Raw genomic sequence first — 25,530 nt, forward strand, 5'->3', positions numbered from 1 at the left:
CCCAAAGGTGGCCATGTAGTGTAGTATGAAGCCTTGCCAAGACGGCCAACTCGCTGTACAAAAAGCATCGTAACCAGTATCCAATGTTTGGACTAATATGTTAGTTGCCAGATATTTTGATCTAAATGGCCTACAGCACTCTAGGACTACAATGCGCATGCCCTATATATTTTTCACCTTCGGTTAGGGGCTCACCTGTTGGAGATAGGAGCCTGTGTGCAAGATACAGGAAACCCCAAAAAGTTGAAAGAAGGCAAGTCTCTCTGCTAAGATTACTTAGTGTAGCACCTTCCAATTACCAGATCCTGCTCTGTGTAAGTAAACCGCAGGTATTAGCTATCAATTACGACGATCATCTCAGAGCAGAACTTGTGGTAGTCGACAAGTACTATCAAAGAGCCACCTCGATACTCCCACGTCAGCACCGATCCAAAGCACGACATCCACAACAAAGTCCATAATAACAGTAACATATTCCATGCCAAGGACCAGCAGTAGGCAAGCTTGTCGACACTAGATGTTCTCAGTTTTCCAGCTCATCAACCACATCGCCACTTCGAAAAAGGTCAATCCACTAGAAAACTCTCGCAGCTATATCAAACGCAACACTGGGCCACTCAGCACCCAGCACAAAGACTCACCTAGCGAGACAAAAACGAAACGAATGGTCATACTCATATGATCCTTCTCACACTGAACCCCATGTCTACTGTCCATCCCCATGCACCCCCAAAAAAACCCCTACACATCGATACAAACCTCGTCTCCACATAGCCTGAATACCATACCCCACAGACTCCCCCCCTCTCGCGCCGCAATGCAAGCGACCCTTCCTTCAGGCTCTACCCAGGCATCCAGTCCGCCAGTCTCGACCGCACCGGCCCGGATAATCTCCTCGGATGGTGGTCGAAGCGAGAGTGAGATTGGTGCAATATATATACATGTAGGTAGGTAGGTAGGTCAAGAAGTAGGTAAGGTATAGGCGAGCGGTTGTGCCGCTTCGCTTGCTGGCTGCGTGCGTGCAGCTCGCGTGCGGTACCGTGGGTACGGTAGGAGGGGACGAATCTGCTGTTTATCCGGAGAGAATTGGGATTGGGGGGGGGCTGATTGGTGGTGCGAGAAGGTTGCAGTTTGTCGTTGTGTTTGTGTCAGATTGTGGACACGTCTGCCTACCCGTCTCAAGTCGAGGTGGTTGGGGCTGGGAGAACCCATTTGATGCACAGAGCTACAGAGAAGCACCAGGACAGAAATCTACACAGAACATACAGATATCCTTGTCTCAATCGGCTCCTCGAACCGGTTTCCCAGCACTCCGCTAAACTTTCAAAGGCTGTTGAACCCGGCAGAAATGACCAACGCGTGGGCGCAGGGGCCGACTTGGAATGCTGGGCCAGTTCCATCGCCAACCTACCTGGATACGTGTCGTGTGCCAACCGTGGCATGGCCGATGTACTCTACTCTACTCTACATACTTTTGCGCGGGGCAGACATATCTACCTACCTCATGGGTAACTAACTATCCATGTGCTATGCTTGTGTGCGCAGCTCAAGTGGTAGAATAGAATCCTGTCATCGACGATGCTCCACAGCCATGCACATCTTAGCCGTACAAGCAAGAGGTCAACAAGTCTGTTTGTTTACCGGTCCAAGTGTACACACACCCAGTGCGAGCATGATCTACGCTACACCCGCATTAAGTGGCTGGCTTGGGCGGCGACGCGTCGTCCATCATCCGCGCCACAAAGGACGCCCTAATATCAGCGTTAACGCATTGCGCAAAATCTCCGTGCGCGAATAGGTAGCTAGCTAGTACCGGTAACAGCTGCCAATTCAATGCGAAGCAAAGTCTGTGCATCTGGACGTGGATGTACCGTGATTCCGATGATCCTCGCAGCTGAGTATGTAGGCGTGTGTTTGTTTTTTCAATCCTCCTGTCCTGTAGCTAAGGTACTGTAAACCTGGCAACAAAGCATTCCCTTGAAATGCGCTCAGTCCTTGAAAAGACACAAATGCCGAACCCCCGAACTCCCTGTCCCTGTCCTGGCCCGTCATGTTGTGAGAAAAAGGAGTCCGGTTTCATGCGACGCGGAAACGCCCGTGTTAGTGGGTGCCTGGTGCCAACAGGGCGCCTGTTGACGTGCCTACTTTTATTATGAAGCTGATGCGGTGCAGGTGTGCTTGGGGGGACCTAGGTGGTAGCTAGGTACTTCGTTTCGTCCGCCTGTGCTCGTGCTCGATTTACTTTTTGCCCGTGTCATAAAGGAGCGGGATCCTTGTAGGGCTGAGATCGTCAGGATCGGCCTTGATGAAATCCAGAACCTCAATTTCGAATGAGGGGAGGGGTGGGGGTGTGTGCATTCGCAATCCACACGCTGTGCTCAGTGTGCGGTTTCGCAAAGTCGGGGGACACTCAAGTGCCAAGCATGTTGTTATGGCTTGAGGGTAGGCCAGAAGAGAACAGGCACACGAAAAAAAAAACCATCGGCCGACCAGTGCAACCCCTACGGCCATCCGTTTGCTTTGGCGAGCACATTTTTCTATGAAATGTGGCTCAACATGGTAGGTCATGGAACTTTGTCAAGTATGTGCACCGTACCAGGGTTGGATTGATTGCTACGCTGTGCAATGCCAAAATATTATTAATTTTCCCGTCTATTCGTACCTATGGGCACGTCAGATCCCAATCGGATCAGGAGCTGGCGTGAAGCCGAGGCGGAAGAGGCCGAGTCCAACTATGGTCTAACAAATGAGATTATTGGGGGGGTTGGACCGCGTGCTGAGCGCTACAAGCATGAATTGCTTCAAAGACGGATGGAAAAAAAAAGTGCGCGGTGTTGCGTGCGCTTTGACTCTGTTACAAAGAAAGTCTGACTTTGACAGGATAGGAGAGAGGGTGGGACATCGATCTAAACATTGGTTGAGGCGGTGACGCAGACAAGGAAAAAGTATGGAGGAAGCGCGGAGGCGCTCGTCTATCATCAATATGTACACAAAAAAGAAAGGGGGAATCATTGTTGACGTGATGTGGGAAGCATGGCCAGCCAGGCTTCAGATGACCGCATGGGCAAACAGTCTATTTCGAGAAAGCATTTAGCTTCGGGTCGTGTGTCGTGGTGGTGTGGGGAAAAGACGCAGCATCGGTTGCTGTACTGCGGTCGTGGTCGCAGCACGATTGCGTGCTTTTACTTTGGGTTCATGGTTGGTAACCGGGCTTTCAGAGAGCAGCTTGGCCGCGCCGTCAGACAGCGTAAGCTTATGTTGGCGCACGGGGCTGCGCTCCAAACGTTGGGAGTCTGGAAGGGGTTGGTGGTCTTGGGAAGCACTTTGTTCTTCCTCAGCCGCAGTGGACTTTCTGCGTTGCGAACCGTGTCGAGCCAATTCGAGAGATTCCTTGAGCTCAGAGAGGATGGACCCAGTCTTTGCACTCACGCCTTGGGCATCCTCCTCAACAGTGAAGAAGGTTTGGCTTCCAAAGTGACGGCCAGGTGGTGTAACGTCGTCGTCCATGGTGCTTTGGTCAAAATGCTTCACGCCAGCGACCTGCTCAGATAGTTTATCAATCATCATGCTGAAGCTTTGGTCTTGACGAGCACGCCGAGAGGGCACAAGGTCGGGGACACTACCAGCAGAGCTTGCTGAACGGCGGACTGGAGAGCTCCATAGTCCCGAGCTCTGGATGGATGACATCATGCTGCTGTCGTATGAACTGCGTCGGCTGAAACGAACGCGACTGCTGCGAGTCGAGCTATTGACGCTTTGGCTGGCATCAAGCAGGGGGAAATGACGGTCTGAACCGTTGTACTCATCGAGCAAGTCCTCGTACGTGACCTCTCCGGCATCTTTGTACTCTTCTGGAATAAGAAGAGACGGCGTTAGCACAAAGCCTTCATCGGCGCCAAAACGGTTTGCACTGAATGAGTTGCAAGGTGTTGGCAATCCGGTGCTGGTGGTGGAGGCGGACATTGCCGAGGCTGGAGCCAAGTCTGGCAGGCTGTTGGTGCTAGGGACAAGCAGAGAGGTACGGAAGCTACCAGAGAACCTGTCACCAGTAGATGGTTCGCCTGTGGTGTCTTGAGATGCCATGGTGTACCGAGCTCTCTGCATCGAATTTCTCGAGCTGCCACTCTGAAGGTCAAGGTAGCGATCGTCATCGTAGGCACGATCCCACGCACTATCGCAATCAGCCTCCAGCGCATTCTCGTAGATGTAGTCAACATCATCTTCCCAAGACTCCTCAATCGCTCGCCACGTGTTCGATGTGCGACGAGTTGACATGTTCTCTCGCAAGGAATCTCGATGGGGCACACCCGAGTAACCGAGAGTATCTGACATCTGTGAGGATGGCCGTGGCATCGCGCATCTTGTATTGGAAGCATGGGGCGAGGTCTGCGATAAGCTGTCACTACGAGCTCTGGTGGGCATCGAGTGATGATTTGCAAACGAAAACGTTTCAAAGTAAGGCGACCTGGGCGTTGAAGGAGTCTTGCCCGGCGGAGGAGGAGGAGCAGGTCGGGGACTGGCGAATCGTTCTGGCTCCTCGGCTACATCTGCAAGGCTGGGACTGAATGGCGGTGTCATGGCATGAATCGCCGAGTCGTCTGGTGTCGTGAGAGCATGGCCAAAATAAGAGTCTTCCTGAATGTCCGACAGTTGCTGATCTGGCGTCGAGACTCCAGGAATCATGAAAGAGTCCCAGACACCAGACTCCCGCTTAGATCTTGAAGAACTTGACACTGTTTTTGACTCCTCATCATGCCAGTTCTCAGCTTCGACCCGCTGCACTGGCGGATGTCGTCGTGCAGCAGAACGAGGCGGGGATGCAAGGACCAGTGGCTCATGTTTTCGCGGACTAACCCCTGGTTGAGAAAAGCTCTCGACGGATCGTGCGGAGCGAAGATGTGGCCTAGTGGGAGCAAGTTGCGGGATCGCATCGGATTGTTGCCATTCGTGCTGCGTTGGTGGGCTGCGGAGATACGACCGTACGTTGAAAGCAGATGTTGACCGAGGATCTGCATTGATAACATTATCCGAAGAAAAGTTGCGGAAATGAAGATCGTCCGTCTTGGCCCCATGGAGGCCTCGGCTTGAAGGTCGTGTCGCGCGCGTGGCTTGTGAACCAGAAGCAAGATCCTCAGCAGATGCCTTCTCAAGCGCAGCAATCTGATGGCGATCGGTGTGCGAAAGGTGTTGAAAGTCAAATGGCTTGGAGATCTGATTTATCAGAGCGCCTGCAACACGTGAGCATTGGATGACAAGATTGAATGGAAAGCAGCTTACCAGCGTCCTCGGCATACTCAGTTCGCCTCTTGTCTTTTCGCAACATGGACGTTCTTCTCTCACTCAGATCGGTTTCCGCAAAGTCGGGCGTGCTGACCGCCGTGGCTTCACTGTTCCTCTTCCCTTTTCTTCCTCGAAAAAACGACCTCCTTGTTCCAGCTTTTGATGTCTCACTTTGATTTTGACCCCCTGGCTGAAGACGTACAAGTGGGGAGCCATTCCATGATCCATCATGGTCGGCCATGTCGGGATGGTTGGGTGACATTAGCGAAGGAGCAGTGGAATTTGCAGTGTTGCTCCTTGAACGCAAGTTGAAAACGGAACTCCGCTTTGCCGAATGGATGGCGAAATGACCAGAAGCCTGAGCGCCAGCATAGGAAGCACCAGCCTCTAGCGAGGTACCGAGTTCGAGGTCTGGTGTTGGAGGATGGGGTCCAATGGCTTGAGAGTCTACAGAAGATTGTCTAGATCGTGGAGCAGTGTCGCCTTTGAGGATAGAGAACATTGTTGGGGCGTTGCACACGCGAGCTCCTGTTCTGAGATATCTCGCTGGGACTGGAGGTCTGCAAGGAAGTGTTAGGGAGTCCGTGCAGATGCTGTTAATATAAGACTATTTGGTCCGCAAGAAACGAGGTTCTAGGGTCGCACAAGGGGTGGTATGTATCAAGGCTACGAACCCCAGGGAACGGCGTGGTCGAAAGAAAAGATCAAGCGTTGCGGAGACGTAGGGAATACGATGGAAGGACGGTTGATGCGCACCTAGCAGAGTGGACGGCTCGATTGCAAGAGCCAACAGGTAGCACAGATTGGGCCACAGACCACACCACAACACAGTAGGGCGATAATGCGAGATGTGACTGACCAGATCAGAGGGTGATATGATGAGGGGTGTACTTAGGTAGGCCAGGGATAAATTAGCATGGACGCCGACGACTATGTAGTAACCAGAAGTGGGAGATGTTGCAGATTGGAAGGAATGGCGTTCGTTGTGAGGGTCGCGACAAAAGACGGAGAGAGAGTGTGTGTGTGAGAGAGAGTGAGAGAGAGTGAGAGAGAGTGAGAGAGAGGGAGTGGGAGAGGGAGAGGAGAATCCAGCTGATGGAGAGTGTTTTCAGGAAGACGTCCTGTTAGGCTGCACGTCGTGACGCGGGAATGAGGGAGACTTTTAGTTGCCGGTTAGGTAGACCCGTGGAGGGTAGGGGTGATCTCGCTATGTAAGTACCCAAGTACATGGCTTGCAAGCTCCAGCAAGCAAGCAACCAGCAGCAGCAGCAGTAGCAGCAGCAGCAAGCGGAGAGCATGTGGAGAAGGATGGAAAGGTGCTCAGTGCGTTGCGCTCCACCGCCGAGGGTAGTAACATTTGAGCAACGGGCAGGGACAAGGGCCACTATGCGCAAGAAAGAGGAGCATGGGGTTGGGGGTAGGGTGGGGTGGTATGTGTGCCGTTGGTGAGCTGCGAGCATGTTGTGTAGCGTTTGGACGACTGGGTAGGTTACTGGGTAGGGCATGTACAGTAACATGGCATGGGACGGCGTTGTGCTAGGTAGTGGGTGAGTGGCTTGGGGACAGCGGGAGCAGGCATGTCAAGGAGAGTGAAGAGACATGGGAGGGAGACCCCAGGCTTATTCCTGCCCGCACTGGCCAATGCCAGCATCGACGCAAGAGAAAATGCGGCCCGACAAGTCGTCGCGGGACAATATAACAGAACGGGGGCCATTTGGTGCGCTGTGTGATTGGATGCCTCAGTGAATAAAATGGTTAAAATCGCGCTGCATGCTGGGTGCAGACATGGGTACTACTCCTAGGCTCAGCACCTGTGTACTACCGGTACGTACATGTCTCTCTCTCTGTACATGTTGGTATGACCGCAACAGGGGGGGGCCCGCTTTGCACACACGGCCGTGAACCTCGATCCTCTTCGTCTGACTATCTAGGTGTATCTATTGTACAGTACCTACTATGATGTACAATCTGTCTCTGCCTCTGAGCCTACATGCCGGCCACCTCTTATGCAACCGACCAGGTGTAGTGGGCACTCCTGGCGCGCTGGGGACATTGGGGCACTGAGGCACCGGGGGGAAGAGTCGGGAGACGTCCATGCTGACACAGGAACGACGAAACCCACTACATCATCATACATAGAGGAGCTAGGCTTTGCGGTGCGAGGTTTGACAATGCCCACCACATGTACCCAGGTAGTATTGTCTTCGCGATGCCCCGTTGCACACGCCGCGTGTCGTGCAATCGACTACACGTAGAACTCTCGAGCTGGAGTCCATGGCGGAGTGGGGAGGGACGAGAAATTCGTCTGCTTCCAACAGCTGCTAGTAGTGCCGAGCAGTGCCGGCTCTGCGTTTTCAGGCGGCCACGGCGCAGATGCAGCTGGTTCCAGGATTAGGCTGGCACACACCTGCAGCCTCCTCAGTGTTGACGATATTCGCCGCCTGCAACTCGAGTCTGGCGTTGTGTGGACGGGCAGCAGAGAGCGAGGCGTCGCACACAGCACACTCGTATCGTCCTGGCCATGCTGCACTGCCGCCCTGTCGGTGCTTACCAAGTCTCCAGACTGCGCTGATGGCTATGGGAGGGACAGAGGGAGGAGACGACAGGCTGCCCCTTTTGGTCTAGAAGACGGTCCAGCCGCAACGATCTTCGCTCTTGCGAAACACGAGCGATGAAACAGCCGAGCAAGACGATACCCTCGCCGACAATGTGGTCAGAATGGACTCGGTACCCCGCCTCCTTAGCACGTCTCAAACCACACAGGGCGAATGATGGGTCGATCAGCTTGAGCGTAACTGCTGTTGTTGTTGTTGTTGTTGTTGAGATGAAACCTGGACGATGTCCTCGTCTGTCTCAGCTCTCTCTCTCTCTCAGCACCGGCAGTTGGAAAGACTGGGGAGAGCACGGGGCGATTTGCATTCGTGCCCCAAGGCACGGCGACGAGGCTTCGCAGGCTTTCTGCCTGCCATGCTGCCATCAGTGCAACGGGTGGCTGCCAGGTCGGCCACATGCGATCCAGGTTGGTGACGGTCACGACAGTGGTGAGCTGCCGAGATTGCTGTCAGCCTCAGCCGCAAGGTGTGCTCTGTACCTAGCTCGGTAGGTAGGAACACTTGTAGTGTAGGACGACACAGACGGGTTGGCGGAGAGCTTCTGCGCTTTCAGGAGGGTCGACAGGCTCTCCTCTTGGCAGCCAATTCTCCGTGCGAGATTACCATGGACAAGTATGTACATGGTACCTACTGTCCCTGGGGGATCGACAATCGACGGCCGCAGCGAGGTCAGCAAAGGAGGCGCGCCGTATGTATGACAGCAGTAGCTACCGTACACAGCACAGATGTACTCGTACCATGTCAGGTTGGTACATCTTGGTGTCGACCTTTGGGTTTTCAAACCTTGGTCATGTACCGGTAATGCATCCTGTCCAGAACAGAACTCCAGAGCCTGCATGACTGGCTGCAGAGGCGTGGAACAAGCACACCGACAAACGTGCCCCATCGTTGGCTGTACCTAACTTTAAACTTGCCTACCGGTACTGTGGTACCTAGGCACTACGTACTCTACTCTACAACAGAATAAGTGTGTGAGGCGACGCGTTGGCTCGGATCGGGGATTCGGAGCAGTTACGGAACGATTTGGATTGGCTTGGAGAAGAAGAAGCGAAGCTGTGCCGGCGCACTGACCTCTGATGTCATAGCACACAACGGACCAACCTGACTAAGAAGGTCATGGAGACGCGTCTTGTTTCTCCTCTCCCAAGCCACAAACAAACTCCATCCATGGCTGGCACGCAAGCAAGCACAATCATCCCAGCGGACCGTCACAAAGCCAGAGATCAACCGAGCCCATGTGCTTCCACGAAGTCCACACCGTCAGTCTTGTTGTCCTGCTGTCGTCCAGTTCACCCATTGATCCCAACGGCCTTCTAGGGGTGCCTGCGATCCCCTCGAACTCCCCTCGACCGCTTGCATCGGCCAGAAGTGAGTTACGATGCCTCTGGCCTCCCCTTGTCTACCACGCAGTAGGCTCCACTTCCTTTAAACACAGTACCTAGGCAAGGCTAAGTAGGTACACGCAACACTGTACGCACATCTCCTGCTCTACATATCATGATACTACGTCTCGCTCTGGTAATACCCAATGTTCATCTCCAAAGGTAGAAGGTGTAACACATTTCCTACCGCCATGCCTCGGCGGCCATGCCTGTTTCTTCCAAGTATACTTTATCAGCTGTCGAGCTTGTCTGGCACGGTGACCACATTACCCCTCCGCAACCGCATTCCACATGAGTAGCTACTCTTGCCAGAATACTGCAGCTAAGCATGGCGCAAAACACTCTCACTCCAAAGACGAGTGGCGGCTGCGAACTTCCGTCCCAAACTGTCTCATTCCCGATTCCAGGAACCTGGATGCCAGTCGCCGTCCCCACTCACCTTGTTCTCCTGCCTGAATGGAAAGCTAGCGTCTCTACACTTTTGCTCAAACACAACACAGTCCCGTTCGGGTACCACCGAAGAGGAACGGGAACACAGTCGCGGTGTACTTTGGTCATCACTTGATAGTCACTTGTCCCGACTTTGACACCGCGAAACTGGTCCATAGTGCAGCCGAACCATCAACCAGTATAGGCGCCGGCGCTAGCGACATCTCATCTTGTGTGTGTGGGCCTCCTCGATTCCCTACGGCGAAGGAGCTGGTATCGGGAGAGAAAGGCATGTAGGCTCAACACGATAGTGAGATAGTTTTAGTCCCTTGGTGTATAGTCGTCGTCTTTCATTCGCCCTCAACGATGCCAAAAGTTTGCTGATCCAGACCCTGGGAATCTGACTTACTCGAGGTATCACGATTTGGCGCCGTCGATCACCATGCTTGGCAACAGTCGGGCATGACATCCGCTCGAACCCAGTGGTGAGAGTTTGGACTACGATTGCTGGTGCAAAGTGGTCACAGGTTGTACCTTGCGAGCTCTAACCGGGTCAAATGAACCATCTTCCTTTCTGCGAGCACCCCGCTTGGAAAATCTGTCAGCACTCTCTTTGTCCACGTTGTGGGGGAGTGGGCAGGCGTTCGCCCAAGACACGTTCTCTCAACGCATTTCGTACAATAGGCTTGGAAGATGTCCCGGTCAGTGGAGTCTCCAACGGTCAGTAAACTGTGGGAATTTGGCCGTCGACCCAAATCGTGCACGCTCCCGGACCAAGTGAGATTTCAAGAGAATTCGCAAACACCCTTGTTACGCTTATTTGTACATTGTAGGCCAGGCTCTGCACTACCTGCAGTACAGTTTGGCTTTCACAGGAGCCATGGCGTTGGTGGGTGGATATATGCCTCGCGGCGGATGTTCGCTGCAATCGCCACATCCAGTCGCGTTGGTAAGCTGAGAAGGTGGTGGCATGTCATATGACCATGGGTTTAGCGTCGGGCGACTTGGGCTTTACTCTGAGTGGTTAGAATATCCCTGTAGGTTCAAGTCCACGTTACAGCAGCAAATTTTTATAGTTATATAAACTAGCCTATAGTTAAGTATAAATTAGGGTAATTTAAGCAAGTAAACGTAGTTTTTATTACTATCTTTTTTAAATATATTCTAAACCTATTCTTAATAATATATAGGCGTTCCTAAATACTATACTAGAGTTTAGTATAGTAGTACTAGATAATATATCTAAACTAGATAGTAATATTAGAGATAAATTTAGGCAACTATATAAAGTGCTAGAGGAGGATAGTAGTAGTAGTGTTAAGGAAGTAAGTAAAAGTAAATAGAACAAGTTTAGAATAGGTTAGTAACACGTTATAGGGGTATAATATATACCTTACTTATAGTAATAGTTAAGGACTACTACTTACACTAGTAATTATTAAGTATATAGCTATTCTCCTAGTATACCCTTAATTATATAGCTAAGGGTATAGGTATATAATACTAGTTTAGCAATATAAAGATAGCTCTTACCTAATAAGAGAAGAGGTGCTTATATAGGCTATATAGGTAATATATTAAGAATATATTCTTAAATTATTCTAATTCTAGTAGGTATAATACTCCTGCTAGTCTATCTATCTTAATAGGCCTATAACTTTACTATTCTTTAATAGCTAGCTAGCAAGCTAGTATAAATACTAATACTCTAGGGTAAAAGTATATAAGTATCTTAAGAATATATTATAAACATGTTCTTATTATATTATTAATAACGTATTATATAATTAGATCTAAACCTTAAAAAGTATAGTACCTAAGAAAATTCTATAAAGAGAACTATAAATAAGAAGCTATTATTATAGCCTTATTAAGCGCTTCTCTTTAAGGATTTATAAGGACTACTAGGTGTCTTATTATCCTATAATAAGGACTATAGTAAATTAGGTAGGGAGCAAAACTTAAATATATTTAAAATATATTAATAACAAGTTAGTAAATTATAGAATAGGCTTAACTATATATTAGCTATTAGAACTATAGCCTAATATCTACTACTAGGAAAAAATATTATTTTAGTTAAGTACTACTAGAGGTAGACTTTATATATCTATAAGGTCTTCTAACTAGGGAGATATTAAATCTTTCTAGTAGTCCTGCTTTATATTCTATAGTTAAGCTATAGTTAAGCTAGATAAAGAAGTATAGTAGGTATATTACAACCTATTCCTAATATATTCCTAATATATTCTAGGCGTTAATTATCTATAAAGGTAAGAATCTCTATTTAAAATCCTGTGTAAAGTTACCTTTTAAGTAATTATACTAATAGATATAGTAGTAATACCTTTTTTTACTATTATTTCTTTTAGTATATATATATATATACCTCCTCCTCCCTTAACACTATCTAATAGTAATATTAAGGAAGTAGTAAAGGTGTTATAGCCTATGCTTACTCTATAGCTTATATAATATAAGTTGTTTATAACCTGTTATAAATATATTCCTAACTTATTATAGCCTAGTTCCTAAACTTAACCTAGCTCTAAACCTATCTCTAACTTAAAGGTTTCTATTCTATTAAAGAAATATATATTAGCTTTGCAAATAAAGATAAAATCTTGTGTATTATAAAGTATAAAAAGCTTCTATAGTTCCTATTTAAGAGTAGCCTTAGAGGAGTATACTATAAGTAGAGGACAAAGTATTAGGATCCTAAAACTATACGTAGTATAAGAGAATAGGTTTAGAATATATTACTAATATATTACTATAGGCGTATATATAGCAAATCTTTATATTAAGCTTAGGTAACTTAATTATTTACCTTTTTAAAAAGCAGGCATTAATTCTATTAGATTAAGACATATTCTAGATAGATATGTTATATAAGAGGTTATATAGGGCATAGGTAGAGATTCTAATAGTAATCTTCTACCTATAGGAAAAGAAGTATACGTATTAAGAATAGGTTTATAATATATTTCTAATATATTATAGTTATTATACTTAGCTAAATTATTATAGATAAGGATATAACTAAGATATATTAAGTTACTATTACTAACTTCTTTTAGAAGTATAAAGCACTTATAAAAAGATAAGTGTTATAGAGGTATATTTACTTATAGGGATTCTATAGGACTACTATTAATATATATAATAAGTAGATAATAGGTAAGTTTTATAGCGCACTATAATATATTTGTAACATGTTTCTAACTTATTTCTAGGACTTAGGCGCTATCTCTAGTTAATTAATCCCTATAAGCGTAACTAGCGCTAGCAACTTTAATCTTGTATAAGATTTTGTTAAGTATATCTATAAAGAAGTATTTATAAAGTATATAAAAGAGAGCTAGATAATACTACCTCTTTACGTCTAAGTAAATTACTATAGGTATTAATAGTAGAGGAATACTTTTAGCTTGCTAACCTCCTCTTATATAAGTAAATATATTCTAAACCTATTCTAAACGTGTTCCTAACTTATTCTTATATAATTAGAACATAAACCCTCTAAAGATGCCTAAAACTAGGTAATCTATAAGAAAAACCTAGTAATTACTACTAGGATTATATAATGCTATAGTAAAATATTAAAAGAGGTATAGGAAAAACTAGAATCTTATTTAAATATAGCTAAGCAAGTAGGCTAGAAAGGATATAAAACTAGTAAGTATATAAGTATTCTTAAGGCTACTTAGAAGTAAGTTTATAACCTATTCTTAACCTATTAGAATTATATAAGTAATATTATATAGTACACACTAGATAGATCTATAGGATATAAAAGAGTTTAAAGCCTAGAGCAAGTTTAGAATACACTATAACTATAGAACTCCTAATAGGCTTAAGCAAAGGTACCTTAAAAAGCTTTAAAGGGGAGAAAGTAAGTCTTACGCTAGTGTTATATATATTTGCTAATTAAAATATATTTAGAATATATTTAGAATATATCCTATAATAATAATAATACTCTAGATAATAATAAAGCAAGTCTTACTATATCTAACTTAACTAGATATATCTTAGTCCTAATAAGAAATAAAAGAGCACGCTTAAAAGCCTAAAGCTAGAGGGCAAGTAGTAGAGCAGTATTAGAAAGAAGTTTACTAGCCCCTTTTCTATCTTCTCTACTACTAGGCTCTTCTCCTCTACTAATAGTAACCTAAAGGTATACTTTATAAAATATATTTATAACATATTCCTAACTTATTATTAGTCTATAACTATAAACTTTATAATAAAAGGCTCTTCTTAGTAATTAGGCTCTAAAGGAGAGAAAAGAAAAGCTAGAGGTAGATAAAGAAGAACTTGCATAGAAAAAGGCACTATTTAAATTATAAAAGGTATAGTTTAAACTTAAGAAAGAGATAGCTACTTTTTATATAAGGTAGGGTTAGTCTATAAATATAGTAACTAGTTCCTAACTAGTTCTTAATATATTCTAGTCTATTATATAAGTATATATAAGTAGATAAATATATATTCTTTCTTCTTCTCTTTCTTCTTCTTTCTTCTTACACTCTATAAGAACTTTTTATATTTAAGAGTTTAATACTATTTTACTATCTATCTTTCCTAATATTATTAGATATAACTAGTTAATATAGTCTATAAAGATCTTTTAAAGTTAGTATATAATAGAACGCGTTAAGAATATATTATAAACTTGTTCTAATACTAAGTAGGATTTATACTAGTAATATATTAAGCTTAAGTTACTTCTATCTAATACTAGGGTATTCTCTCCTATAATATCCTACCTAAATAATAGGTGTATAGTATTTCCTAGCAAGCTTTTCTACTAGGCTATTTAGGCTAGATTAGGGGTATAAGAACTTTATAGAGTATATATATATATAAGTTAGAATATATTTATAATATATTAATAACTATTTTAGTATTACTTCTCTAATAGAGGTAATCTTATCTACTACCTTAAGAGGTATTATCCTAAGGTTTAAATAGCCCTAGTAAACTATAGTAGAACTATAATATAAGGTATTATAGAAGCAAGGATCTTCTATAAGAGCTTAATAGTAAATGCTTAAGAACGTGTTCTAAACACGTTAATAATACGTTCTCTACTAGTAGAGTAGACTATACTAAGTGCCTCCTTTAAGGTTTAAGAACCCTCTAAGATAGCTAGTCTATAATAAGAAGTAGTAGCTAGAGTAGAGGCTAAAGAGGAAGTAGAGAGTAAAGAAGAGGAGTAAATAGTTACTCCCCTTTATACTATAAATAATATTTAGCAAAAGTAGTAAAAAGGAGATATAAGTCTAGTCTCTTAAAATATATTTAGAATATATTAATAATATATTATAGCTAGACACCTATAAATACTAGATTCTTCTTTAATCTAAGGGACTACTAGAGCTTTATAATACCTATAAAAGTTAAAAGAAAAAGTTATATACTATTAAAGGACCCTATAAAAGTAAATAGTACTTTACTTTTAGTAGATAGAAAAAAAAAGAGAAGAGTAGAGAGTTTATTTTAGTAATTACTACTACCCCTTTAGGTTATATACTATTATATATTATTTATTAGAACCTATTCTTAACACGTTCTTAATATATTCCTACTTATTACTATTATTATCTCCCTCCCCCTCTCTAGTATCTTCTCTATCCTCCCTATCCTCCCTAGGCTCTATAAAAGTATACCACAAGTAGAACTAGGTAGTATTCTAGCAGGAATTAGCAAGGTCTATACTAGTATTAAAGTAATAGTCTTAAAATATATTAGGAATAGGTTAATAATATATTATAAATAACTTACTATAGCTAGGATAATTATAAGTATAGATAGTATAAGGAACCTAATAACCTTAAATCCTTAGTAGGGTAGATATAGTAATAAAGTTAAGCTATAATAAGTTAGTAATATATTTTTAATAGGTTCTTATAGGCTATACCTTATTACTATTATAGCTACTATAAGTCTTCTTCTAAATTATATTTAGGAGGGTATTAGTATTTATAGGGGGGCCTATAGTAGCTACTTACTAGGCTTAGAGAACTTCTATAAAATATATTAATAATAAGTTTTAAATATATTCTAAATAACTTATAGTAAGAAGTATTCTAGTAATTATATATAACCTTTATATAGAAGTCTATATATATTAGTATAATAAGTTAAGAATAGGTTAATAATATATTTACTCTTTACCTTATAGACCTCTATTATAGAGGGCTAGCTAGTTTTCTTAACCCTACTAACCTTATAGTAGGCTATATTAAGCTTATAATCTTTTTTAGTATAAGTATATAGAGTGCCCCTAGTACCTAGAATAGCCTAAGAATATTAGAACCTATTTAGAACACGTTTAGAACCTATTCTTACTCTATATAAGGTGCCCTTATTATTAATCTTAGTATAGTAGTAGCGCTCTTTACTCTCTATCTTAACTACCCTATTAGGGCTAACTATAGGCTATGCCCTAATATTATCTAGGATATAGCTAAGGGCAAGGTACTATTAATAGTGCTTCTATAACCTATTAAGAATATATTCTAAATACATTTTAATCTACTTATATAGGATAAGAGGGATATATTAGTAATAGGTATAGTAGTAGTAGCTTATAGTATTACTAGTATAGAATATATTTAGAATAGGTTTAGAACGTGTTATAAAATCTTATAGTATAATATTTAGTTAACCTCGCTTAGCTAGCTAGTAGAGCTTGGCATAGCCTAACCCTATGCTAAATACGAGTTCACGCAGCGCTAATTCCATGGTCATATGAACTGCGCCCTCGCTGAGAATGAAGTATTGTGCCGCAATGTGTGGATCGGTGCAGATTGCACTGGTCAGTCCAAGCTCTGTCGACTCCCCCCCCCCCAAGTGACTTTCTCCATATGCACGCCCCAGGGGCTGCCTGAGGTGGTCAAGTTGATCGAAACAGTGCCTTCCAGCTCGGTTGTTGGAGCCGGATCTTCGCTGTTCCCCAAAGACTGCAAAAAATAATATAAATGACGTTTACGAGCCTTGCCGTCTCCAGGGGCTGGGGGCATGCCTGAAATTAAATGTTGTCAATGGCGGAGTCGGAGTTGGGTTCAAATGCTATTTTGCATATAGTTTTGCGGGTCAGATGCATTGTGCGGTTTGGCAAACTTAGTCAGGGTCTCGCGATGTCAAGGTCCGAATGCTGCGAAAGGCTACAGAGCAACATGAACATCAACATTTTCTGCGAGATTCCATCTCGGGGGGTTTTTTTTTGGTCACAGACCGAAGGGGAGTACACGTTGCACTAACTGTCAACCAATGTGGCAATTCGAATTCCCGAGGCGCTCGTAGTGGCACAACGTGTTGGCGCATGTAACGGGATGAGGAGATACCCCAAAACACCAGCTATCATGTCGCTGAAATATCCAGTGCTTGCACAATTGCCTACACGACATCCTCACAGCTTCCCCGCAATAGCACTGATGTCGACTAGTGACATGTCCCATCGACTGTTCCAGCCCCCCCCCCCTTAACCCACTAAAAATCCTGTATTCAATTCGCTCGACAAACAAGACCTGTCGTTCCTCCTCTACACCACATATCCCGCCCAACACTCTCAATCCCATCTGCCATCCACCTCATCGCCAACCAGCGTGAGACGGAAACCTTCACCGTGGCCCGTCCAACAAACATCTAACATCCAACGCAAGAAGCAGAGATCATCCAGCCCACGCCACCAACAAGGCTGACGCGGGTCAGGCGCACCACCTAGAGTGTGGAGAATGTGCGGCGGTGTGGGTTCAGGGTGGGTTTTAGGAGCGGATGCGTGGGCGGTTATGTGAGGGCAGGGAGGGAAGAGTGGGTTGGTGGAGGGGAAGGAGTGAAGGAAAGGGGAAAAAGTTTCTTCAGGTGTGATGGGTTGGTTGGGCTGTGACAGAGGAAGAGGAAGTGGACATGGAAGGGAGAAGTGTTGGTATGATGTGATATTGGAGCCATGAGCTGGGGAGAATCAATGTGTATGATCTACCGGTATCTACGTCAACATCGTATATTCTAATAGTCCGTGTAGACTAGAGGAGAGCAAAGTCCCATCGACTAGACTAGACCAGACCACCCAGCTCCCGACCCCTTCCCCCCTCCAACAAACGACTTATCGTCGAGAGTCCCTACCCAGTACTTTCTCCACTCTTGCGCCCAAAAAAAGCATTGGCAGCAAGAAATTCAGCAAATGAGAGCTAAAGCGCATTCTCACTTTTCCTCCTTTCTGCTCAAACACCTCGCTGATATCCGCGATATGTCACCCCTTGTCTATAGGTAGCCAGTACGTGCCCACTGGTAGCAGAGATCTAGCAAGATAGACCCATCATAGTGCAGGCATCTTTCCCGACCCTCTGGACTCTACACGTGGAACACAGCAATATCACCGTTTCGTTCCCCTGTGGCTCGGGGGGTTTTAGGCTGGGATCTGGGATCTAGGATCTAGGATCACAGCATCCATACACTTCCAATCCCATTTTCTTCCTTCTCGATATTATCTCGCGTGGAAAGCGCGTGCGCTGGGATTACACAGGGTCGGGCTTACAATTGGGTAGTTCTGCTTAATTTGTGTGTCGTTTCGTCTGGAGTAACGTAGCGTGCTTGTACATCCCTACCTGCCTATGCCCGCGCGAGGAATTCAAAAGTGTAAGGGGTAGAGGGGTTGATATTTTTGGCGCTGGGGGGGAGTGGAGTACAAGGCCGTGATGAGTCGTGTGATGGTAGTCAGGGCAGGGCAGGGCAGATGTCATAGCGAGGATTCGACAGCGTGAGTTAGTGTTACAGGGACACGGGTGCGTGGTGGATATTGTGTGACTGGGACTAGTAACTAAGATAGGGGAGACTCAGCCAATACATGAATTCTTTCGGATGCATTATTGCTTCTTCAGATGTTGCCGTGGCCCGTCTATTCTAGTCTGCCATATGAGGAGTAGTCGGCATTGTTACTTATCCTTCTAGTATCGTACGGCGTGGCGTATACTCGACATAGCGTGGGTATGTCTTTATGTAGGTAGCTAAGAGTACTACCATAGGTATGTGACACAGATCCAACGAAAATGGATAGGCACGATATCAGACGCAACGCAACGTAACCTGACCCAGTGCTACCAGGCTATCGACACGCTATCCTCTGCTCGTTCAAACTCCACTGCTACGATAATAGATGTAGTATCACAGTAACCGAAAAAAAACTACCTCGGACAAAGCCATGCTGTGCTGTCGCCCACGAGCCAGGCACATGCGTCCATGGCTGGTGCTTGTTAGTATCTCAGATGAAGTAGTGTAAGGTGTGACACAACTGTAAAGGACAATTGCAACTGTAAGTGGCGGGTGGATGTTTTCCTTGCGCTGTGAATTTATTGGAAATTTATGCAACATGTGCTTAAGTCTGAGGGTCGGATTTATTCTATAGGGTAGCTTTCGCGACTGGATTCTGCAAGGGGCTGACTACCAAGTGGTGTGTTAAGATCCCATTTGCAGGATAGTGGAGAAAAGGCCGTCGAAGATAGTTGGGGTCGAGGTATGAAGGATCTTGAGCAGCTGCGCTATACGGTAATGCAGGCTGAAGCTATGCTTGACTCCTAAATCGAACAGTCCAGTTCATCATGGTACATGGAGGGGACACGGTTGCGTTCCAAAGAACGCTTTGGTGTCGAAGCATGCTTTGTTGTATTCCATATATACAGCTCTTCCCATAACAGAATCAAATCCAACCGGTACGCCCAGGACTTGCAGATCCCCTCTACCCTGCTTAATGCGCTCCCTCGTCGTGATGTGCGTGGTGGTCATCCTTCCACAGGAGCTGCTCAGCAACGAGGTATCCAGCGAATGCGACGGTGGCTATGCCAAGGCCTGGGAAGGAACCCTTGAAGCGGTTGAAGCGGGTGAAAGGGCCAGTGTACCGCCATTGCTCACTGCAGGCGTTAGTAAAGCCTTCCATTGATTGTGCGCAATGGCTGTGAGTGGAAGAGCCTACTGTCGTGCCCATGGGTCGCCCTGGGTGCCTCTTCCGGAGGCCGCGGCGAACTTCTTGGGGTCAAAGCCGGTGATGGAGGGGCGTGGTGCCATGGTCAAGAGCTGCGTCGGTCAGCGGGCGGATGATTTGAGTTTACTTTATTGGATATAGGCAGAGTTATGCCAATTGACGTGTGCTGTCTTGTCTCGAGAGATGACGTACTGTGTGGTGCTGGCCTCTCTGTATGCGACGTGGGCGCGACGACTAGACACAGAGACAAGCGAAGTCGAAGATGGCAGCGGCCGGGTGGAGACGCGCGCAATGTCTTGGCATAGGAGCAACGCTTTGAGACTCTGCGTCGGCCTACAACCACAGTTGCGGCGATATTAAGACCTTCACCGCAGCCACACTTTCTCCCCACCAATCGCTCTTCGCCCCCCGCCTCTCTCTCTCTCTCTCTCTCTCTCTCGCCGATACTATTATTTAGCTGCAAAGCTGAGAATTCTTCTTCTTCTTTGTACCGACCAACTCCTGTCATCTGTCACCCCTACCGTGACAGGATAAGCATCACAAGCAAGAAAAGTCGCTTCGTACGCGCATCTACGTCCTCGAGCTCTACAATCACAAGCACGCCCACACGCGCAATGCCGCCTCATGGGGGCCGCTTCCCTGGGCACAACCTGTCCAACCCCTTCGTACAACTCCCGGGCCCGATGCCGCAGCAGCAGCAGCAGCAAGCACCGCTCCACCAACAACATGCGCAGAACATGCAACACCCGGGCTTTGGTGGGGCAGCACAAACCCATAATCTCAACCTCTTTGGCCAGCACCAGACGGGCTTCCAGTCAAACGCAGGCCTCGGTGGTGGTGGTGGTGGCGGCCTGGGCGGCGCAGGACTAGGTGCAGCAGCAGCGCTCGGAGGGGTAGGCGGGGGAACGGGCTTGGACGGCCATGAAGCGCGCATGCGGTTTGCCCATGGCGCCCAACTGCAAGAGAATGCTGTCCGTGGTCAGGATGGCGCCAAAGGACTCGCCGGTCAGCGCATTCGCGAGGTTTGGCGGGGAAACCTGCACCAAGAGATGGATCTGTTACGCTCGCTCATCGACCAATATCCCTATATCAGTATGGTGCGTATGCCCTCTCCCTTTGTTCGCCAATCAGCTACTCCAAGGAGGGCCTGCTTGCTGGCCCTGTATCTGATGTGTGCCAAAGTGTGACATCAATGGCGGCAGGACAGAAGTTCCTCCCCTGGTAGCTTGTTTCTTCTCTTCTGCTTCTCTCGCCAGTACGGCTATGCTCACACTCCAACAGGACACCGAGTTCCCCGGCGTCGTGGCCCGACCAATCGGCGAATTCAACTCAAAGGCCTCGTATCACTACCAGACAGTACGCTGCAATGTCGACCTGCTCAAGATCATACAACTCGGCATCACCCTCTTCTCTGTACAAGGCGAGGTACCACCCGCTCACCTGGACACCTCCTCACTAGCCTACCAACCCAAATCCTTACAGCGATATGCCAACAACATCATTCCCTGTCCTTGCACGTGGACCTTCAACTTCCAGTTCTCTCTCGATGAAGACATGTACAACGAGGAATCGATACAAATGCTCAAAAAGTCTGGAGCCGATTTCGACAAGCACAACACCCAAGGTATCAATCCACAAGAGTTCGGCTCGTTGCTGATAACATCTGGGATGACGCTCAGCGAAGATGTCAATTGGATATCCTTCCATTCCGGCTACGACTTTGCGTACTTGATTAAGATGCTCAGTGCACAGCCCTTGCCCGAAGACGAAGACTCGTATAGAAAGCTGGTCAATATCTTCTTCCCTCGTTTACTGGACGTCAAGTATCTTTGGAGACATGCCAACAACATGGTTCGCCGAGGAGTGATTGGCTCCACCGCGACCAACATTCTCAACAATCTGGGCACCAAGTCAGGACTACAAGACCTCGCCGACGAATTGGGCTGTCAGCGTATTGGCAACTCGCACACCGCTGGGTCCGATGCATGGCTTACAGGCACTGTCTTTTGGGACATGAGGAAAAAGATATTCGACGGCAACATTCCCGAAGAGATGAATGGCCAGATGTGGGGACTTACAGGCGTCGGTCCACCAGCGAGCGCCACGGCTCAAGCTGCCGTACTGGCTGCACAAGGTGCACAGACGTTGACCGGATTTCAAGGCATGAACGGTAGGTTTGAGTTCCATCCTGGCCAAGCAAGGCACGGTGATGGGCCCAGTACGCCAACGAATCACCCAGCAGGTCTAGCGTCAACACCAGGGCCATCGCAAGGCGGAATGATGACTCCGGGTCAATATGGCGGTTATGGTGGCAAGTAGCATACTCTACCTGACATCCATGCTGAGTCCTTGTTTCTAGTTGCGCAAAAGAAGTTTATAACATCAGATACCCAAGTCGACAGTTCGCAACATCGCGATCGATATGAAATACTGTTTCCTCCATTGTTTCAGCAGTCACTACCTTTGTCTTCAACTCGCTTCGAACCATCTCCTCATTGCCCAGCATTTATACCTGGACAAGATTATCAAGAGGCAGCGTTGCACCGACAACAACAACACCACCAGGGGTCTGAGCCCGCATTACTACCACCATTGCCTCATGTCCGTTCCCATATCATTCCACAACCACATCATGATAGACCAATTCCTTTAGCGCCTCTCGCACACTTCCGAAACCATCATGCACAACTTCCCCCTTTACCACCACCACGACGAGGACGCCCCCCTCCTCGACATATCAGCCCAAAGCAGCACCACCTTTCCTCTACGCCAGCCGACCAATTTGATAACCGCACCGAATTGGAAACCAGGCTTCGCCAATCCAAACGAAATATCGAGTACTTACCCCGTTTACCACCGCCATGCCACCTTCCTCGACATCTCCGCCCAGAGCAAAATCACCCCCGAACCCCGCCAGTTGTTCGATTAGATAAGCGCACAAAAGCGGAGACCGGCCTTCAGCGATCCAAACCAACCCTTAGACAATTCCCACACTCGGCTGCGCCCGCACACGCCGGACTCCAACCAACTGTGCGCCCCCTCGTCGCTGCCGCCGCTTAGCCAGCCCCGCAGGACGGCAAGCTATGCGTTCCTGAACAGTGGCCAAGCCATCAGCAATCAGTTTGGAGACATTTTAGAGACGGAGGGTCTGCTATAGATTGTTTGGGGTCGTCATTGCAGCCAGAACAGCGAGTCCCGGCGGGGGAGAGCGTTAGGCCCCCTCCCGGTCTGGATACTATTGCTGGGCAGTTTGGAGACAGACGCTCGGTGAATGACGGAGATGGCTTGAAGTCGCCCGAACAGCAAGAACAGTGTGGCCGGGAGAACAGCATTAGGCCATCTCCCGGGCTGGGTCCTGATGCTCAGCAGGCCGGACACAGAGGGTCGTTCATAGGGCCGCTCGGTCAGTCAGAAAATCGTGTCCCGGCAAGAGAGCACATTAGGCCTCCTCCTGGGCTGGAGAATAGTGCCGGGCTATTTACTGCTGAGATGTTTGAAGACAGAGGGCCGTTGAGTAATACATATGGCTTGGGGTCATCACCTCAGTCACAACAACGTGTCCCGGCGGGACAGAACATGAGGCCACGTCCTGGGATAGGTCGTGATGCCAGGCAGCCTGCAGACAGAAGCTCGTTACACAACACAAATGGCCAGCAGTCGCCATTCCGCCCACTATGGCAGAGCCCAGACGTCACCATGCTGCCAGTACCTGGTCTAACACCTGATGTCCCGCAGGTTGAAGACGAAGAGTTGGTCCTAGACGGCCTGGGCTCCCCATTCCAGCCTCAACCGCGTAATCCAAGGGAAAGCACTACTACGCCTCCTTCCCGGCCCGCTCGTGATCGTGCTGCTCGCCGGCGTCGAACCAGACGCTGGGTTTATAGTAGCTTTGGGCCCCTCTATCAGAATGTACGGCGGGCCCAGTTGAACAGAGTTAGACCGCCTCCGGGGGTGGAACATAATGCGCGTTGGGACTTGACGGCCTGGGGAGGGGGGGGCAGGGCGCAGCCGCCTGAGCGGCCTGCGTTGTTGCCGGGGCCTGACCAGTGGGGTAATTTGCTGCGATGGGCGGGGTGGGTGGGAAGGGATTGGTATGAAAGGAGTTGGAATGAAAGGGGCTGGGGGAGAAGGGGCTAGGGGAATGGTTAGTTTATTTGAAAGATGGGTGAAGGTTCTTTCTGTATTGTCCATCAAGGATATGGGGGTGGACAGTGTGAGAAAGTGTCTTTTTTCTGCGAGACTTGGTTGCATTCTTGTCTTGCTGGGACAAGGGGATTGAGAGCAACTGAATAAGGTAATGTCTACATGTTGAACCTTGTACGTTGCTTCTCCATCCTTCCTTTCCACTCCCATTCCTGCCCGCTCTTGAATTGGATCCCACGGTCTACTCGGCGCAGCTTGAGCGTCATGCGAGGTCTGTAATATTAGTTATTAGCACAATGTGACTCCGTGGGCAATACGGGTAGGGACAGGATGAAAAAAAAAGCCGACTTACCCAATCTCCTGCATACCCACCTTGATATCCTCGACACCGGGCATCGGCTTCCCATCGTTACCCAGAATCGACTTCTCGCTCTCCCGCTTGTCACGAAAGACGTATCGATGACGGCGGACGAAGATGTAATCGCGCTGATTATGCAGCGTCAGGACCTGTCTGCCCTGTAGTTCCGGGTCGGCAGGGAACAAGCCCTTGAACAGCTGAGCGGTGAGGACACCGAGGGGCGTTTTGAAGTTGTTGAGGATGAGTTCGGGGTAGTGACCCGTGTCTGTGGCGTGGCGCGGCAGCTTCTTGCCCTCGATCCAGTTTGTGACGCTGAAGTGGAAGTGGGGGCCGTTGGGCAGGTGGATGACGTCGAGCCCGTCTGCCTTTTTCTCGTGCTGGGCCTGCATGAGGACGACGAGGGCGGTGTAGTCGCGGGCCGAGGCGAATTGGGCGATCTCGCGGACAGAGTACTTGTGTGCGTGGAAGTTTGCGGTGCGGCGGATGTAGGTGCTGTTGGGGAACAGTGAGGTGAGGATGTCAGCTTCTTTGTGAAGAGTCGAGTTTATCGAGGTGGTGATGAGGATCTTGGGTTCAGGCTGGGTGTTAAAGAGCTGGGGGAATTTCTGTTTGAGGAATTCCGGGGAGAGCTCAAGATTGGTGGCTGTCGAGGTTGTGGGGCTTGCGTCACGTTTGCGAGGGTCGACCTTGCTTTTGCCTTTTCTCGAGGGTGCAGAGTTGGTGTCTGAGTCAAAGTCATCATCGTCGTCTGAATCGAAGTCAGAGGCGGAGTCGGATGCATCTAGCATGCTGTCTGCTTCGTCTTCGTCTTCGCCCATGTCTCCATCCGAGTTGCCCACTTTCTCGATCCTCTCGGCCTTCTTGAGCTTTGCCAAAACGCCTTCTTCCTCGTCTTGCTCCCCCTGCTGTTCTGCTTCCTCTTGCTCCATCTTGCGCCTCTTAGCCAGCCTTTCTACATCGACTGCCCAGCCCAGCGCATCTTCCTCATCGCCTACAGGCTCGTCGTCCCATACTCGCTTGCTATCGATTGTGGCTGGTACATTGCGTGCATGGCGGTCTTCTCGCAGTGACGGATCCTGTTGTTCTTGGCGCTTGCGGCGATGTCTCAAGTCTCGTTTCTCGGCTTCGCGCGTCTTCTTGATGGAGAGGAAGGCAGCTTGTCGACGCAGTTTGTTCTTGGGCTTGAAGCCAGTGGGTACACTGGGCGTGAAAGCCATACTGAAGGGCACGAGACGTGCGTTCACTCTGTGCGAGGGGTAGGTAAGTTGTTCGTGGAGTTTACTAATGGACGGTTAAACCCAATGTGCGTGTATACAATCACAAAGGGTAGTTGAGTCGTGC

General features: G+C 47.5%; 7 protein-coding genes across 7 annotated transcripts; 3 read left to right on the forward strand and 4 right to left on the reverse strand.

Moving 5' to 3' along the window:
- Positions 1-3,090: 3,090 nt before the first annotated feature.
- On the reverse strand, positions 3,091-6,509 carry IAQ61_011768 (uncharacterized protein; the record flags this gene model as incomplete). The annotated part of the gene is made up of 4 exons (XM_066099341.1): positions 3,091-5,228; positions 5,278-5,840; positions 6,037-6,052; positions 6,500-6,509. 4 exons carry the CDS (start codon positions 6,507-6,509, stop codon positions 3,091-3,093), a joined length of 2,727 nt encoding a protein of 908 aa, XP_065950860.1.
- A 1,801-nt stretch (positions 6,510-8,310) lies between these two features.
- IAQ61_011769 (uncharacterized protein) lies at positions 8,311-8,730 on the reverse strand (the record flags this gene model as incomplete). Its single annotated transcript, XM_066099342.1, has 1 exon — positions 8,311-8,730. One exon carries the CDS (start codon positions 8,728-8,730, stop codon positions 8,311-8,313), a length of 420 nt encoding a protein of 139 aa, XP_065950861.1.
- A 10,077-nt stretch (positions 8,731-18,807) lies between these two features.
- Positions 18,808-19,976, reverse strand: IAQ61_011770 (uncharacterized protein). The gene is made up of 3 exons (XM_066099343.1): positions 19,881-19,976; positions 19,680-19,780; positions 18,808-19,617 (listed from the first exon to the last, which is right to left on the reverse strand). The coding sequence occupies exons 2-3, from the start codon at positions 19,769-19,771 to the stop codon at positions 19,455-19,457; spliced, it is 255 nt and encodes an 84-aa protein (XP_065950862.1). The 5' UTR covers positions 19,772-19,780; positions 19,881-19,976; the 3' UTR covers positions 18,808-19,454.
- Positions 19,977-20,044: 68 nt separating this feature from the next.
- Positions 20,045-22,007, forward strand: IAQ61_011771 (uncharacterized protein; the record flags this gene model as incomplete). The annotated part of the gene is made up of 2 exons (XM_003844290.2): positions 20,045-20,785; positions 20,970-22,007. The coding sequence occupies exons 1-2, from the start codon at positions 20,303-20,305 to the stop codon at positions 22,005-22,007; spliced, it is 1,521 nt and encodes a 506-aa protein (XP_003844338.2). The 5' UTR covers positions 20,045-20,302.
- A 361-nt stretch (positions 22,008-22,368) lies between these two features.
- On the forward strand, positions 22,369-22,617 carry IAQ61_011772 (uncharacterized protein; the record flags this gene model as incomplete). Its single annotated transcript, XM_066099344.1, has 1 exon — positions 22,369-22,617. One exon carries the CDS (start codon positions 22,369-22,371, stop codon positions 22,615-22,617), a length of 249 nt encoding a protein of 82 aa, XP_065950863.1.
- Positions 22,618-23,177: 560 nt separating this feature from the next.
- On the forward strand, positions 23,178-23,825 carry IAQ61_011773 (uncharacterized protein; the record flags this gene model as incomplete). Its single annotated transcript, XM_066099345.1, has 1 exon — positions 23,178-23,825. The coding sequence occupies one exon, from the start codon at positions 23,178-23,180 to the stop codon at positions 23,823-23,825; it is 648 nt and encodes a 215-aa protein (XP_065950864.1).
- Positions 23,826-23,989: 164 nt separating this feature from the next.
- Positions 23,990-25,406, reverse strand: IAQ61_011774 (uncharacterized protein; the record flags this gene model as incomplete). Its single annotated transcript, XM_003844291.1, has 2 exons — positions 23,990-24,104; positions 24,184-25,406. The coding sequence occupies 2 exons, from the start codon at positions 25,404-25,406 to the stop codon at positions 23,990-23,992; spliced, it is 1,338 nt and encodes a 445-aa protein (XP_003844339.1).
- Between the last annotated feature and the right edge of the window lie 124 nt (positions 25,407-25,530).

The sequence above is a fragment of the Plenodomus lingam genome (genome assembly GCF_022343315.1).
Source record: "Plenodomus lingam strain CAN1 chromosome Unknown scaffold_20, whole genome shotgun sequence".
NCBI lineage: Eukaryota > Fungi > Ascomycota > Dothideomycetes > Pleosporales > Leptosphaeriaceae > Plenodomus > Plenodomus lingam.